Source organism: Hypomesus nipponensis, mitochondrion (assembly GCF_054491055.1).
Source record: "Hypomesus nipponensis mitochondrion, complete genome".
NCBI lineage: Eukaryota > Metazoa > Chordata > Actinopteri > Osmeriformes > Osmeridae > Hypomesus > Hypomesus nipponensis.
In genome coordinates, this window is record NC_015242.1 from 1 (window position 1) to 16,027 (window position 16,027).

At 48.6% G+C, this 16,027-nt stretch overlaps 13 protein-coding genes across 13 annotated transcripts, besides 25 other annotated features; 12 read left to right on the plus strand and 1 right to left on the minus strand. All coding sequences in view use genetic code 2, as the record gives it.

The window, feature by feature from the left end:
* Positions 1-68, plus strand: a tRNA (tRNA-Phe).
* Positions 69-1,014, plus strand: an rRNA (s-rRNA).
* Positions 1,015-1,085, plus strand: a tRNA (tRNA-Val).
* Positions 1,086-2,791, plus strand: an rRNA (l-rRNA).
* A 4-nt stretch (positions 2,792-2,795) lies between these two features.
* Positions 2,796-2,869, plus strand: a tRNA (tRNA-Leu).
* ND1 (NADH dehydrogenase subunit 1) lies at positions 2,870-3,844 on the plus strand. The gene has a single exon. The coding sequence runs from the start codon at positions 2,870-2,872 to the stop codon at positions 3,842-3,844; it is 975 nt and encodes a 324-aa protein (YP_004300446.1).
* Positions 3,845-3,847: 3 nt separating this feature from the next.
* Positions 3,848-3,919, plus strand: a tRNA (tRNA-Ile).
* Positions 3,920-3,989, minus strand: a tRNA (tRNA-Gln).
* Positions 3,989-4,057, plus strand: a tRNA (tRNA-Met).
* Positions 4,058-4,061: 4 nt separating this feature from the next.
* Positions 4,062-5,112, plus strand: ND2 (NADH dehydrogenase subunit 2). The gene has a single exon. A coding segment is annotated over exon 1 (1,051 nt).
* Positions 5,113-5,184, plus strand: a tRNA (tRNA-Trp).
* A 1-nt stretch (position 5,185) lies between these two features.
* Positions 5,186-5,254, minus strand: a tRNA (tRNA-Ala).
* Position 5,255: 1 nt separating this feature from the next.
* Positions 5,256-5,328, minus strand: a tRNA (tRNA-Asn).
* Positions 5,329-5,355: 27 nt separating this feature from the next.
* Positions 5,356-5,420, minus strand: a tRNA (tRNA-Cys).
* Positions 5,420-5,487, minus strand: a tRNA (tRNA-Tyr).
* Positions 5,488-5,489: 2 nt separating this feature from the next.
* On the plus strand, positions 5,490-7,040 carry COX1 (cytochrome c oxidase subunit I). Its single transcript has one exon. It carries the CDS (start codon positions 5,490-5,492, stop codon positions 7,038-7,040), a length of 1,551 nt encoding a protein of 516 aa, YP_004300448.1.
* Positions 7,041-7,111, minus strand: a tRNA (tRNA-Ser).
* A 4-nt stretch (positions 7,112-7,115) lies between these two features.
* Positions 7,116-7,188, plus strand: a tRNA (tRNA-Asp).
* Positions 7,189-7,202: 14 nt separating this feature from the next.
* COX2 (cytochrome c oxidase subunit II) lies at positions 7,203-7,893 on the plus strand. The gene has a single exon. A coding segment is annotated over exon 1 (691 nt).
* Positions 7,894-7,968, plus strand: a tRNA (tRNA-Lys).
* Position 7,969: 1 nt separating this feature from the next.
* ATP8 (ATP synthase F0 subunit 8) lies at positions 7,970-8,137 on the plus strand. Its single transcript has one exon. The coding sequence runs from the start codon at positions 7,970-7,972 to the stop codon at positions 8,135-8,137; it is 168 nt and encodes a 55-aa protein (YP_004300450.1).
* ATP6 (ATP synthase F0 subunit 6) lies at positions 8,128-8,811 on the plus strand. Its single transcript has one exon. The coding sequence runs from the start codon at positions 8,128-8,130 to the stop codon at positions 8,809-8,811; it is 684 nt and encodes a 227-aa protein (YP_004300451.1).
* COX3 (cytochrome c oxidase subunit III) lies at positions 8,811-9,595 on the plus strand. The gene has a single exon. A coding segment is annotated over exon 1 (785 nt).
* Positions 9,596-9,666, plus strand: a tRNA (tRNA-Gly).
* On the plus strand, positions 9,667-10,015 carry ND3 (NADH dehydrogenase subunit 3). Its single transcript has one exon. A coding segment is annotated over exon 1 (349 nt).
* Positions 10,016-10,085, plus strand: a tRNA (tRNA-Arg).
* On the plus strand, positions 10,086-10,382 carry ND4L (NADH dehydrogenase subunit 4L). Its single transcript has one exon. The coding sequence runs from the start codon at positions 10,086-10,088 to the stop codon at positions 10,380-10,382; it is 297 nt and encodes a 98-aa protein (YP_004300454.1).
* ND4 (NADH dehydrogenase subunit 4) lies at positions 10,376-11,756 on the plus strand. Its single transcript has one exon. A coding segment is annotated over exon 1 (1,381 nt).
* Positions 11,757-11,825, plus strand: a tRNA (tRNA-His).
* Positions 11,826-11,894, plus strand: a tRNA (tRNA-Ser).
* Positions 11,895-11,968, plus strand: a tRNA (tRNA-Leu).
* On the plus strand, positions 11,969-13,807 carry ND5 (NADH dehydrogenase subunit 5). The gene has a single exon. The coding sequence runs from the start codon at positions 11,969-11,971 to the stop codon at positions 13,805-13,807; it is 1,839 nt and encodes a 612-aa protein (YP_004300456.1).
* On the minus strand, positions 13,804-14,325 carry ND6 (NADH dehydrogenase subunit 6). Its single transcript has one exon. It carries the CDS (start codon positions 14,323-14,325, stop codon positions 13,804-13,806), a length of 522 nt encoding a protein of 173 aa, YP_004300457.1.
* Positions 14,326-14,395, minus strand: a tRNA (tRNA-Glu).
* A 4-nt stretch (positions 14,396-14,399) lies between these two features.
* CYTB (cytochrome b) lies at positions 14,400-15,540 on the plus strand. The gene has a single exon. A coding segment is annotated over exon 1 (1,141 nt).
* Positions 15,541-15,612, plus strand: a tRNA (tRNA-Thr).
* Positions 15,613-15,682, minus strand: a tRNA (tRNA-Pro).
* Positions 15,683-16,027: part of a D loop (control region) that runs on past the window's edge.

The window sequence follows — 16,027 nt, forward strand, 5'->3', positions numbered from 1 at the left end:
GCTAGCGTAGCTTAATCAAAGCAAAACACTGAAGATGTTTAGATGGGCGTTGAAAAACCCCGCAAGCACAAAGGCTTGGTCCTGACTTTACCTTCAGCTCAAACCAAATTTATACATGCAAGTCTCCGCACCCCTGTGAGGATGCCCTTTACCCCCTGCCCGGGGGCGAGGAGCTGGCATCAGGCACGCGAAGAGCAGCCCAGGACGCCTTGTTTAGCCACACCCCCAAGGGTATTCAGCAGTGATAGACATTAAGCAATAAGCGAAAGCTTGACTAGGTTACGGTTCCTAGGGCCGGTTAATTTCGTGCCAGCCACCGCGGTTATACGAGTGGCCCAAGTTGAAGGTTGCCGGCGTAAAGAGTGGTTAGGGAAATCAACAAACTAAAGCCGAACACCCTCCAGGCTGTTATACGCTCCTGAGGGCACGAAGCCCCACTACGAAAGTGGCTTTAATTTACCTGAACCCACGACAGCTAGGGTACAAACTGGGATTAGATACCCCACTATGCCTAGCCATAAACTTTGATATTAATTTACCCCTAATATCCGCCAGGGAACTACAGGCGTTAGCTTAAAACCCAAAGGACTTGGCGGTGCCTCATACCCACCTAGAGGAGCCTGTTCTTGAATCGATAATCCCCGTTCAACCTCACCATCCCTTGTTAGACCCGCCTATATACCGCCGTCGTCAGCTCACCCTGTGAAGGATTTAAAGTGAGCAAAATGGGCAAAACCCAAAACGTCAGGTCAAGGTGCAGCGTATGGGGTGGGAAGAAATGGGCTACATTACCTACAGCAGGTTACTACGGATGGGGCCGTGAAACCGGCCCTTAAAGGTGGATTTAGCAGTAAGGGGAAAGTAGAGCGTTCCTCTGAAGCCGGCTCTGAGGCGCGCACATACCGCCCGTCACTCTCTCCGGGTTCATTCAATTTCGTTCTTAACAAGATATCCGAACAAAGGGGAGGCAAGTCGTAACATGGTAAGTGTACCGGAAGGTGCACTTGGGACAACCGGGGCGTAGCTAAATAGAACAGCATCTCCCTTACTCCGAGAAGATACCCGTGCAAATCGGGTCGCCCTGAGCTAACTAGCTAGCCAAACACTTGGATTAATTCTACAATATAAATAACCCCTCACGACCTAAACACTTGTGAACAAATCATTTTTCCACCTTAGTACGGGCGACGGAAAAGGACAAACTTGAGCGACAGAGAAAGTACCGCAAGGGAAAGCTGAAAGAGAAATGAAACAAACCATATAAGCCCTTCAAAGCAAAGATTAAAACTTGTACCTTTTGCATCATGATCTAGCCAGAATACTTAAGCAAAGAGAACTTCAGTTTAAGCCCCCGAAACTAGACGAGCTACTCCGAGACAGCCTATTAAAGGGCCTATCCGTCTCTGTTGCAAAAGAGTGGAGAGAGCTCCGAGTAGAAGTGAAATACCTATCGAGTCTAGTTATAGCTGGTTGTTTAGGAAATGAATAGGAGTTCAGCCCTCCGGCTTCTCAAACCCCTAAGACTCTTCTTCTGATGGTAAAGAGAAACCAGAGGAGTTAGTCAAAGGAGGTACAGCTCCTTTGAACCAGGACACAACCTTATAAGGCGGTCAAGGATCATAATTATTAAGGTAAACTGTTTCAGTGGGCTTAAGGGCAGCCACCTGATAAGAAAGCGTTAAAGCTCAGACAGCACAAACCTCTTATTCTGATAACCTCTCCCCACCCCTAACTTTACTAAACCGCCCCATGCCCCCATGGGACTGACCCTGCTAGAATGAGTAATAAGAGAGGACACCCTCTCTCCTTGCATATGTGTAAGTTGGACCGGACCCTCCGCCGACAAATAACGAACCCAAACCCAGAGGGAATTTTGGTCTCCGTCATAAGCAGGAAAGACCCAAAAATGTAATCGTTAACCCCACACAGGAGTGCTCTAAGGAAAGACTAAAAGGGGGAGAAGGAACTCGGCAAACACAAGCCTCGCCTGTTTACCAAAAACATCGCCTCTTGTATGCTAAACATAAGAGGTCCCGCCTGCCCGGTGACCCTGGGTTAAACGGCCGCGGTATTTTAACCGTGCGAAGGTAGCGCAATCACTTGTCCTTTAAATGAGGACCTGTATGAATGGCTAGACGAGGGCTTAGCTGTCTCCTCCCCCCAGTCAATGAAATTGATCTCCCCGTGCAGAAGCGGGGATACTACCATAAGACGAGAAGACCCTATGGAGCTTTAGACACTAGACAGCCTACGTTAAACTTCCACTCCGAAGTGGAAAAAACATTGTAGCTCCTGTCTCTCCTGTCTTCGGTTGGGGCGACCGCGGAGGATAAAAAAGCCTCCATGTGGACCGAGGCTACTAGCCTCACAACTAAGAGCTGCAGCTCCAAGCAACAGAAATTCTGACCAGTGTGATCCGGCATAATGCCGATTAACGGAACAAGTTACCCTAGGGATAACAGCGCAATCCTCTCCCAGAGTCCCTATCGACGAGGGGGTTTACGACCTCGATGTTGGATCAGGACATCCTATTGGTGCAGCCGCTAATAAGGGTTCGTTTGTTCAACGATTAAAGTCCTACGTGATCTGAGTTCAGACCGGAGCAATCCAGGTCAGTTTCTATCTATGACATGATCTTCCCCAGTACGAAAGGACCGGAGAGAAGAGGCCCATGCTTAAGGCACGCCCCACCCTCACCTGCTGAAGGCAACTAAAACAGAAAAGAGGGCATACCCGGGTATGCTAAAGAGTATGGCATCCTAGTGTGGCAGGATCTGGAGAGCAGGTCCGGGACGCCCGAGGTAGCAAAGTCTGGAAAGTGCTAAAGGTCTAAGCCCTTTCATCAGGGGTTCAAATCCTCTCCCCGGCTATGATCGCAGCCATTCTTACCCATGTTATTAACCCCCTTGCCTATATCGTCCCTGTTCTTCTCGCTGTTGCTTTTCTTACTCTACTAGAGCGAAAAGTTCTTGGCTATATGCAGCTCCGGAAAGGCCCAAACATTGTGGGGCCCTACGGCCTTCTTCAGCCCATTGCTGACGGTGTCAAACTTTTTATTAAGGAGCCCGTCCGCCCTTCCACTTCCTCCCCCTTTCTTTTTCTTGCTACCCCTATGCTTGCTCTTACTCTTGCCCTCACCCTCTGGGCTCCTATACCAATCCCATACCCGGTCACCGATTTGAACTTGGGAATTCTCTTCGTACTGGCATTGTCTAGCTTGGCTGTCTACTCTATCCTTGGCTCGGGCTGGGCCTCAAATTCTAAATATGCTCTCATCGGGGCACTCCGAGCGGTTGCACAAACGATCTCCTACGAGGTGAGCCTTGGCCTTATTCTCTTAAGTATTATTATCTTCTCTGGGGGGTTCACACTCCAGACCTTCAACGTTACCCAGGAAAGCGTTTGACTCTTAATCCCAGCATGACCCCTCGCAGCAATGTGGTATATCTCGACTCTTGCCGAGACTAATCGGGCCCCTTTTGACCTCACGGAGGGGGAGTCTGAGCTTGTCTCTGGTTTTAACGTCGAATATGCAGGGGGACCCTTCGCCCTATTTTTTCTTGCAGAATACGCCAATATTCTTCTGATGAATACCCTCTCCACTGTACTGTTTCTTGGAGCCTCCCATATTCCTTCCTTCCCCGAGCTCACCGCCTGTAACCTAATAACTAAAGCTGCACTTCTATCAGTAGTGTTCCTATGGGTTCGCGCCTCTTACCCTCGGTTTCGGTACGACCAACTCATACACCTCGTCTGAAAAAACTTTCTTCCACTAACCCTCGCCCTTGTTCTGTGACACTTAGCCTTACCGATTGCATTTGCTGGGCTACCACCCCAAGCCTAACCCGGAATTATGCCTGAATGCCTAAGGGCCACCTTGATAGGGTGACTTATAAGGGTTAAAGCCCCTTTGATTCCTTAGAAAGAAGGGGCTTGAACCCATCCTCAGGAGATCAAAACTCCTGGTGCTCCCACTACACCACTTTCTAGTAAAGTCAGCTAAACAAGCTTTTGGGCCCATACCCCAACAATGACGGTGAAACCCCCTCCTTTGCTAACATATGAACCCTTACGTTACGTCTTTACTTATTTCAGCCCTCGGACTGGGGACCGCACTAACCTTTTCTAGCTCCCACTGGTTACTTGCCTGAATGGGCTTAGAAATTAATACTCTAGCCATCATTCCTTTAATAACCCAGAAGCATTCCCCCCGCTCGGTTGAAGCTGCAGCTAAGTACTTTATTACACAAGCCGCCGCCGCGGCTACAATTATGTTTGCCAGCACTACGAACGCCTGACTCACGGGCTCCTGGGACATCCAGCACCTCTCCCACCCCGCCTCGGCCACGATGGCTTTTATGGCTCTTGCCCTTAAAATCGGACTGGCCCCTGTTCACTTTTGGCTGCCTGAAGTCATCCAAGGACTTAGCCTCACTACAGGTCTCATTCTTTCAACATGACAAAAGTTGGCCCCATTTGCACTCATCGTTCAAATCACCCCTGCGCTGAACCCCTCCCTTGTTCTCGGCATAGGCCTTGCTTCTACCCTAATTGGCGGTTGAGGCGGTATGAACCAAACCCAAGTACGTAAAATCTTAGCTTACTCCTCTATTGCGCACTTAGGCTGAATGGTAATTGTCTCGCAAGTCTCCCCCTCGTTGGCCCTTCTTGGACTCACTCTTTATGTTGTCATGACCACCTCTGCCTTCCTCACTATGAAAGCAAGCACGGCTTCCAGCCTGAACACTTTAGCCACTGCTTGAACTAAAACCCCTACTCTTGTTGCACTAGCCTCCCTTGCCCTCCTTTCCCTCGGCGGCCTCCCCCCACTCTCAGGGTTTATGCCTAAATGACTTATTCTCCAAGAAATAACTAAGCAAGGTCTTCCCCTTATTGCTACTCTCGCTGCTCTCACTGCTTTGCTGAGTCTTTTCTTTTATCTGCGGGTATGCTACGCTATGGCACTAACTATCTCGCCTAACACCCTCGGTGCAACCCCCTCCTGACGACTTACGGGCAGCCGATCTACCCTCCTCCTGGCAGCCTCTACGATTGGAGCCCTTGGCCTTCTTCCAATTACCCCTTGCTTCCTCTCAGTATTCTCCTGAAGCTAGGGGCTTAGGATAGAATCAAGACCGAGGACCTTCAAAGCCCTAAGCGAGGGTGAAAATCCCTTAGCCCCTGATAAGACTTACAGGACTCTATCCCGCATCTTCTGAATGCAACCCAGACACTTTAATTAAGCTAAAGCCTCACTAGATGAGAAGGCCTTGATCCTACAAACTCTTAGTTAACAGCTAAGCGCTCTATCCAGCGAGCATTCATCTACTCCCCCGCCGCCGGGGCGAGGCGGGAAAGCCCCGGCAGGCGGTAAGCCTACTTCTTCAGGTTTGCAATCTGACGTGTCACACCCCAGGGCTTGGTAAGAAGAGGACTCAAACCTCTATAAATGGGGCTACAATCCACCGCTTGCTTCGGCCATCTTACCTGTGGCAATTACACGCTGATTTTTCTCAACCAACCACAAAGACATTGGCACCCTTTACCTTATCTTCGGGGCCTGGGCAGGAATAGTGGGGACGGCTTTAAGCCTCCTTATTCGAGCCGAGCTTAGCCAACCCGGCGCTCTTCTGGGGGACGACCAGATTTACAATGTAATCGTTACTGCACACGCTTTCGTCATGATCTTTTTTATAGTAATGCCAATTATAATTGGCGGGTTTGGTAATTGACTCATCCCCCTTATGATTGGGGCTCCGGACATAGCATTCCCACGTATAAACAACATAAGCTTCTGACTTCTTCCTCCCTCCTTTCTTCTCCTTTTAGCCTCCTCTGGGGTTGAAGCGGGGGCTGGGACTGGTTGGACGGTGTACCCGCCGTTGGCTGGTAATCTTGCCCATGCGGGAGCTTCAGTAGACCTAACAATTTTCTCCCTCCATCTTGCAGGGATCTCTTCTATTTTAGGGGCAATTAATTTTATTACAACAATTATTAACATGAAACCTCCTGCCATCTCCCAGTACCAAACCCCCTTATTCGTTTGGGCTGTTCTCATTACAGCTGTTCTCCTTCTCCTCTCCCTCCCAGTCTTAGCTGCCGGAATTACTATGCTTCTCACGGACCGAAATCTTAACACCACCTTCTTTGACCCTGCCGGGGGAGGGGACCCCATCCTGTACCAGCATCTGTTCTGGTTCTTCGGACACCCGGAAGTCTATATTTTGATTCTCCCTGGGTTTGGAATAATTTCTCATATTGTAGCCTACTATTCAGGTAAAAAAGAACCATTTGGGTATATGGGAATGGTGTGAGCTATGATGGCTATTGGCCTTCTCGGCTTCATCGTCTGAGCTCATCACATGTTCACCGTAGGGATGGACGTTGATACTCGAGCATACTTTACCTCCGCCACAATGATTATTGCCATCCCCACAGGTGTTAAAGTTTTCAGCTGATTAGCCACTCTTCACGGGGGCTCAATTAAATGAGAAACTCCTCTCCTTTGGGCTCTGGGGTTTATCTTCTTGTTTACAGTTGGAGGGCTTACAGGTATCGTTCTGGCCAACTCCTCTCTAGACATCGTCCTCCATGACACCTATTATGTAGTAGCCCATTTCCATTACGTTCTCTCTATGGGGGCAGTATTTGCGATCGTGGCCGCTTTCGTCCACTGGTTCCCCTTATTTTCAGGGTATACTCTCCACAGCACATGGACCAAGATCCACTTCGGAATTATGTTTGTTGGAGTTAATTTAACCTTCTTCCCCCAACATTTCCTTGGTCTTGCGGGAATGCCACGACGATACTCTGATTACCCAGACGCCTATACCCTTTGAAACACCGTTTCTTCGATTGGGTCCTTAATCTCCCTAGTAGCTGTAATCATGTTCCTATTTATTCTTTGAGAAGCATTTGCTGCTAAACGAGAAGTTATGTCTGTTGAATTAACCTCTACTAACGTAGAGTGACTTCACGGCTGCCCTCCTCCTTACCACACATTCGAGGAGCCTGCATATGTGCAAGTTCAAGTCAACTAACGAGAAAGGGAGGAATTGAACCCCCATCTGCTGATTTCAAGTCAATCACATAGCCACTCTGTCACTTTCTTCCATAAGACACTAGTTAAATTTGTTATAACATTGCTTTGTCAAGGCAAAACTGTGGGTTAGAGCCCCGCGTGTCTTGAGCCCAAAGCTATAATGGCACATCCCTCTCAACTAGGATTCCAAGACGCGGCCTCCCCAGTGATAGAAGAACTCCTTCATTTCCACGACCATGCTCTAATAATTGTCCTCCTTATTAGCACCCTCGTTTTATATATTATTGTAGCCATAGTCTCTACAAAACTAACCAATAAATACATTCTAGACTCTCAGGAAATTGAGATTATCTGAACCGTTCTTCCTGCCGTCATCTTAATTCTAATTGCCCTCCCCTCTCTCCGTATTCTTTACCTTATGGACGAGATTAACGACCCGCACCTAACAATCAAAGCCATAGGCCATCAGTGATACTGAAGCTATGAATACACTGATTATGAGGATTTAGGATTCGACTCGTACATAATCCCTACACAAGACCTTATCCCTGGGCAGTTCCGACTCCTTGAGGCAGACCATCGCATGGTAGTCCCTGTGGAATCACCCATCCGGGTTCTTGTATCTGCAGAGGATGTCCTCCACTCCTGAGCCGTCCCGGCCCTGGGCGTTAAAATGGATGCAGTCCCAGGACGTTTAAATCAAACGGCCTTTATCGCTTCTCGCCCCGGTGTGTTTTATGGTCAATGCTCGGAAATCTGCGGGGCTAATCACAGCTTTATGCCAATCGTAGTTGAAGCAGTCCCTCTAAAACACTTTGAAAATTGATCCTCCATAATGCTTGAAGACGCTTCACTAAGAAGCTAAACTGGGAGAAAGCGTTAGCCTTTTAAGCTAAAGATTGGTGACCCCCAACCACCCTTAGTGATATGCCTCAACTCAACCCTGCCCCCTGATTTGCCATTCTGGTTTTCTCATGACTAGTATTCCTCACTGTAATTCCCCCTAAAGTCCTTGGACATGTCTTTTGTAACGAACCTACAGTTCAAAGCGCTGAAAAGGCCAACCCTGAATCTTGAAACTGACCATGACACTAAGCTTCTTTGACCAATTCATAAGCCCCGTATTCCTCGGCATCCCCCTTATAGCCCTGGCCCTTACCCTCCCTTGGATTTTGTTCCCCACACCTACAGCCCGCTGATTAAATAATCGTCTTCTTACCCTTCAGGGGTGGTTTATTAACCGCTTTACCCAGCAGCTTCTTCTTCCCCTTAATGTCGGGGGCCATAAATGGGCTACAATCTTAACCTCCCTTATACTATTCTTAATCACCCTTAATATGTTAGGCCTTCTCCCTTACACTTTTACCCCTACCACTCAGCTTTCCCTTAATATGGGCCTCGCAGTTCCCCTCTGATTAGCAACTGTAATCATTGGCATGCGAAATCAACCTACAGCAGCCCTAGGCCATCTATTACCAGAAGGGACGCCCGTCCCCCTGATCCCTGTTCTTATTATCATTGAGACAATTAGCCTATTTATCCGACCCTTGGCACTAGGGGTTCGACTCACCGCCAACTTGACCGCTGGCCACCTCTTAATTCAGCTGATTGCAACAGCTGCCTTTGTTCTTCTTCCCATTATGCCCACTGTTGCAATTTTAACCTCCGTTGTTCTATTTCTTCTCACCCTTCTTGAAGTGGCTGTGGCTATGATCCAAGCCTATGTGTTTGTACTTCTAATGAGCCTCTACCTACAAGAAAACGTCTAATGGCCCACCAAGCACACGCATTCCATATAGTTGACCCAAGCCCCTGGCCCCTTACTGGCGCAGTCGCCGCCCTCCTGATAACCTCAGGCCTCGCAATTTGATTTCACTTCCACTCAGTTATCCTGATAGTCGCAGGGACTATCCTCCTCCTTCTCACTATGTACCAGTGATGACGGGATATTGTCCGTGAAGGAACATTCCAGGGGCACCACACCCCTCCTGTCCAAAAAGGCCTCCGATACGGCATGATCTTATTTATCACATCAGAAGTCTTCTTCTTCCTAGGCTTTTTTTGAGCATTCTACCATGCCAGTCTTGCCCCGACCCCTGAACTTGGTGGCTGCTGGCCTCCAACAGGTATTACAACCCTGGACCCCTTTGAAGTCCCCCTTTTAAACACCGCAGTTCTCCTAGCGTCTGGGGTAACCGTGACATGAGCACATCATAGTATTATGGAAGGGGAGCGTAAACAGGCTATCCAATCTCTTACTTTAACTATCCTTCTGGGCTTCTATTTCACTTTTCTCCAAGGCCTTGAGTATTACGAAGCCCCCTTCACAATTGCTGATGGCGTATACGGCTCCACTTTCTTTGTAGCTACCGGGTTCCACGGCCTACACGTCATTATCGGCTCAACTTTCCTTGCCGTATGCCTCCTCCGCCAAATCCAGTACCACTTCACGTCAGAACACCACTTTGGCTTTGAAGCCGCTGCCTGATACTGACACTTCGTAGACGTCGTCTGACTTTTCCTCTATGTATCTATCTACTGATGAGGCTCATAGTCTTTCTAGTATTAACCCAGTATATGTGACTTCCAATCACTCGGTCTTGGTGAAAATCCAAGGAAAGATAATGAACCTGATCTCTTCGGTGATTTTTATTACTGTACTACTTTCGACAGTCCTAGCCATCGTGTCTTTCTGACTCCCCCAAGTCAACCCAGATGCTGAGAAGCTTTCACCTTACGAGTGCGGGTTCGACCCTCTCGGGTCGGCCCGCCTCCCCTTTTCCCTGCGATTTTTCCTTATTGCAATCCTGTTCCTTCTGTTTGACTTAGAAATTGCTCTTCTCCTTCCCCTTCCCTGAGGGGATCAGCTGGCTGCCCCCGCCATCACACTCACCTGGGCTGTAGCCGTCCTTGCTCTTCTCACCCTAGGTTTAATCTATGAGTGGATTCAAGGGGGCTTAGAATGGGCCGAATAGGCAGTTAGTCCAAGAAAAGACCTTTGATTTCGGCTCATATAACCGCGGTTTAAGTCCGCGACTGCCTTATGACCCCCACACACTTCAGCTTTACTTCCGCTTTTATCCTCGGGCTTATGGGACTAGCTTTTCACCGCACCCACCTTCTCTCCGCTCTTCTGTGTCTTGAGGGAATAATACTATCGCTTTACATCGCCCTCTCCATCTGGGCCCTGCAGACAGAAGCGACAGGGTTCTCATCCGCCCCTATACTGCTTCTAGCTTTCTCTGCCTGTGAGGCCAGCGCGGGTTTAGCTATCCTAGTAGCCACTGCTCGAACCCACGGCACGGACCGCCTTCAAAGTCTTAACCTGCTCCGATGCTAAAAATCCTTATTCCAACAATTATGCTATTTCCTACGATCTGGCTCACCCCAGCAAAGTGATTATGGCCGACCTCAGTAGCTCAGAGCCTAGTCATTGCCCTTGCCAGCATGTCTTGGCTAAAGTGAACCTCCGAAACGGGCTGATCCACTTCCAACCTCTATTTGGCCACCGACCCTCTTTCTACGCCTCTTTTAGTTCTTTCCTGTTGACTCCTCCCCCTAATGATTCTTGCAAGCCAGAACCATATTTCCCCTGAACCAATTAATCGCCAACGAGCCTATATCTCTTTAATAGCTTCCCTGCAGATATTCCTTATTCTAGCTTTCGGAGCAACCGAAATTATTATGTTCTATGTCATGTTTGAAGCCACCCTAGTTCCTACCCTAATCATTATTACCCGTTGGGGTAACCAAGCCGAGCGTTTAAATGCAGGCACCTATTTCCTATTCTACACCCTTGCCGGCTCTCTCCCTCTTTTAGTGGCCCTTCTTCTTCTTCAAAATGAAACTGGCACCCTATCCCTTATTACACTCCAGTATACCCAACCACTTAACCTTTCCACCTGAGGGGACAAAATGTGATGGGTCGGATGTTTACTGGCTTTTCTGGTAAAAATGCCTCTTTACGGCGTACATTTATGACTTCCTAAAGCTCATGTAGAAGCCCCAATCGCCGGCTCTATAGTCCTTGCCGCTGTCCTACTAAAACTAGGGGGTTATGGTATGATGCGTATGATGCTTATGCTGGACCCCCTCTCGAAAGAGCTTGCTTACCCATTTATTGTTTTGGCTCTTTGAGGCGTAATTATGACCGGCTCAATTTGTCTCCGCCAAACAGACCTAAAATCCCTTATTGCTTACTCTTCCGTGAGCCATATGGGCCTGGTTGCGGGCGGTATCCTTATCCAAACCCCCTGAGGTTTCACGGGGGCAATTATTCTCATAATTGCCCACGGACTAGCATCTTCAGCCCTCTTCTGCCTGGCTAACACAACCTACGAACGCACTCACAGCCGGACAATGCTCCTAGCGCGAGGCCTACAGATAGTCCTCCCACTAATGACTACTTGATGATTTATTGCCAACTTAGCCAACCTTGCCCTCCCACCTCTCCCCAACCTCATGGGAGAGCTTATGATTATTACAGCTATATTTAACTGGTCTTATTGGACCCTGTTGATCACCGGAGTCGGCACCTTAATCACTGCAAGCTACTCTCTATACCTTTTCTTAACCTCTCAGCGCGGCCCCCTACCCGCCCACATTATCTCACTTGAACCCTCTCACACACGAGAACACCTCCTCTTGACCCTTCACCTTCTCCCTATCATTCTCCTAGTCTTGAAGCCAGAACTAATGTGGGGATGATGCTTCTGTAAATATAGTTTAAGAAAAACACTAGATTGTGATTCTAGTAATAGGGGTTAGAATCCCCTTATTCACCGAGAGAAGCCCGATGGCAATAGAGACTGCTAATCTTCTACCCCTGCGGTTAAACCCCGCAGTTCACTCGCGCTCCTAGAGGATGACAGCTTATCCGTTGGTCTTAGGAACCAAAAACTCTTGGTGCAAATCCAAGTAGCAGCTATGCACCTTACCGCCACCATCCTGAGCTCCTCCTTGCTATTAATTTTCGCCCTCCTCCTTTACCCATTATTAACTACATTAAGCGCCTCCCCAACTCACAAGGACTGAGCCCTCACACATGTAAAAACAGCGGTCAAGGCTGCATTTCTAGTCAGTCTTATCCCCCTCTTTATTTTCCTCAACAGCGGGGCTGAAACGATCGTTACTGCCTGACAATGGATAAACACCCTCTCTTTTGATATTAACATTAGTTTTAAATTTGACCACTACTCCATTATCTTCACCCCTGTTGCCCTCTACGTCACCTGGTCCATCCTTGAGTTCGCCTCCTGGTACATACACGCAGACCCTAACATGAACCGATTTTTTAAGTACCTCCTTCTTTTCTTAGTCGCAATGATTGTTCTGGTCACGGCCAATAATATGTTCCAGTTTTTTATTGGGTGAGAGGGGGTCGGAATCATATCTTTCCTTCTGATCGGCTGGTGATATGGGCGAGCGGATGCAAACACAGCGGCTCTTCAAGCTGTAATCTATAACCGTGTAGGAGATATTGGCCTTATCTTGAGCATAGCATGATTTGCCATAAAACTCAACTCTTGAGAGATACAACAGATGTTTGCATCTTCTCAAGGTCTTGATCTTACACTTCCTCTCATGGGCTTGATTTTGGCCGCAACTGGTAAATCCGCACAATTCGGACTTCACCCCTGACTCCCCTCCGCCATGGAGGGCCCCACACCAGTCTCTGCCCTACTTCACTCTAGCACGATGGTTGTTGCGGGAATCTTCTTGCTTATCCGTACTAGCCCCCTCATGGAAAACAACCCAGTAGCTCTGACCACCTGCCTCTGCCTTGGTGCCATAACCACCCTTTTCACCGCTACCTGTGCTTTAACCCAAAACGACATCAAGAAGATTGTTGCTTTCTCCACTTCGAGCCAGCTAGGCCTAATGATGGTTACTATTGGCCTAAATCAGCCTCAACTTGCCTTTCTTCACATTTGTACCCACGCGTTTTTTAAAGCTATACTTTTCTTGTGCTCCGGCTCTATTATCCACAGCCTAAATGACGAACAAGACATTCGTAAAATGGGCGGCCTCCATAACCTTACTCCGTTTACTTCTTCCTGTATGACAATCGGGAGCCTGGCCCTCACGGGGACCCCTTTCTTGGCAGGTTTCTTTTCTAAAGATGCTATTATCGAAGCCCTAAACACATCATACCTAAACGCCTGAGCCCTAGCCCTAACCCTTCTGGCCACCTCTTTTACAGCAGTCTACAGCCTTCGAGTCGTCTACTTTGTCTCCATAGGCCACCCCCGCTTCCCACCCTTCTCGCCTATCAATGAGAACAACCCTTCCGTAATTAACCCTATTAAACGCCTCGCCTGAGGAAGCATCGTTGCTGGCCTAATCATCACTTCAAATTTCCTCCCCTCCAAGACGCCTGTCATAACCATACCTCCCCTCTTAAAATTAAGCGCTCTTATCGTTACCATCCTTGGCCTTATCATCGCTCTTGAACTTGCCTCCCTGACCTCGAAGCAATTCAAAGTTACCCCTACCCTCTCCCTCCATAACTTCTCGAACTGCTTGGGGTTCTTCCCTACAACCATCCACCGCTCCCTGCCTTTCCTCAACCTTTCATTAGGCCAGGCCATCGCCAGTCAAATAGTAGACCAAACATGGTTTGAGAAAATTGGACCCAAGGCAATATCGGCCTTTCACCTACCGGCAGCCACCGCTACTACGGACCTTCAGCAAGGCATAATTAAGACTTACCTCGCCCTATTTTTCCTTACAATTACCTTAGCCGTTACCCTCGCCCTAATCTAAACTGCTCGCAGGGCACCCCGGCTTAGACCTCGGGTCAACTCAAGCACCACAAACAGGGTAAGTAAAAGAACCCCCGCACACGCCACTAGAACACCACCCCCGGAGGAGAATATTAAAGCTACCCCGCTAGAGTCCCCTCGAAGCACGGAAAACTCCTTGAACTCATCTACCACAACTCAAGAAGCTTCAAACCACCCTCCAGACACTCACCCTGCCGTCATTAGGGTTACTACAAAGTAACTTACTACATAGCCCAGAACGGATCAGTCCCCCCAGGCCTCAGGATAAGGCTCCGCAGCTAAGGCCGCAGAATAAGCAAATACTACCAGCATCCCTCCTAAATAGATCAAGAATAGAACCAGAGATAAAAAGGATCCCCCACACCCCACCAATACTCCACACCCCGCCCCCGCTGCAACCACTAAACCTAGTGCCGCAAAGTACGGGGCCGGGTTGGATGCCACAGCAATTAACCCCAACACAAGCCCGAACAGAAACAAAGACACAAAATAAGTCATAATTCCTGCCAGGACTCTAACCAGGACCAGTGACTTGAAAAACCACCGTTGTCGATTCAACTACAAGAACCCTAATGGCCAACCTTCGGAAAACCCACCCCCTCCTAAAAATTACCAATGACGCCCTAGTTGATTTACCTGCACCCTCCAATATTTCAATCTGATGAAACTTTGGATCCCTTCTTGGGCTGTGCCTTATTATCCAAATCCTTACGGGCCTCTTTTTGGCTATGCACTATACTGCTGAGACTGCTACCGCTTTTTCCTCTGTTGTTCACCTCTGTCGAGACGTTAATTACGGCTGACTAATCCGTAACATGCACGCTAACGGAGCATCTTTCTTCTTTATTTGCATTTACCTTCATATTGGCCGAGGTCTTTATTACGGCTCATTCCTGTACAAGGAAACTTGAAACATCGGCGTGGTTCTACTACTTTTAGTCATAATGACCGCTTTTGTGGGCTATGTTCTTCCCTGAGGACAGATGTCTTTTTGAGGAGCAACAGTAATTACTAACCTTCTTTCAGCTGTCCCTTACATGGGCCTAGACCTTGTCCTTTGGTTATGAGGAGGCTTCTCAGTTGACAGCGCTACCCTTACCCGCTTCTTCGCCTTCCACTTTATCCTCCCTTTCATTATTGCCGCGGCAACTGTTCTTCATCTTCTTTTCCTTCACGAGACAGGATCAAACAACCCCGCAGGCCTAAACTCAGACGCAGACAAAATCCCTTTCCACTCATATTTTATCGTTAAGGATCTAGTAGGATTCATGGTTCTGTTCTTAGCCCTTGTTTCCCTGGCTTTGTTTGCCCCTAACCTCTTGGGGGATCCGGACAACTTCACAGCAGCCAATCCGCTGGTGACTCCACCTCATATTAAACCGGAATGGTACTTCCTATTCGCCTACGCCATCCTCCGATCCATCCCCAATAAACTCGGCGGTGTCCTGGCCCTCTTGTTCTCCATTCTAGTTCTTATGCTGGTACCACTCCTTCACACCTCTAAGCAGCGAGGACTCACCTTCCGACCCTTCACACAGTTTCTGTTCTGAGCCCTCGTAGCAGATGTAATCATTCTGACTTGAATTGGGGGAATGCCTGTAGAACACCCGTTTATCGAAATCGGACAAGTGGCCTCAGTAATTTACTTCTCTATCTTCTTAGTCCTTTCCCCGCTTGCAGGGTGGGCTGAAAATAAATCCCTCAAATGAGCCTGCATTAGAAGCTCAACGCCAGAGCGCCGGTCTTGTAAGTCGGAGGCTGGGGGTTAAAATCCCCCCTTTTGCTCAGAGGAGAGAGAATCAAACTCCCACCCTTAACTCCCAAAGCTAAGATTCTCGGTTAAACTACCCCCTGCAGTCTTCCACCCGGCCCCCCCGGCCCAAAAATGCGGCCCAAACGGCCCCCCCGGCCCAAAAATGCGGCCCAAACGGCCCCCCCGGCCCAAAAATGCGGCCCAAACGGCCCCCACGGCCCAAAACTGCCGCCCACCCGACCCCGACCCCCGGCCCGAAACTCCGGCCCGCACGGCCCCAAAATTAGCCCTTAGGCGACCCCCTTTCCCGTCCACGCTCGCTTGTGCAGGAAATGTCTTATGATCCTCAATTATGCCGGGTGCATATTATGCATAATATTACATATATGCCTTCATCCATATTATGCTTAATAAGCATTAATTTCTTGTAACCAATCAAGGAACTTA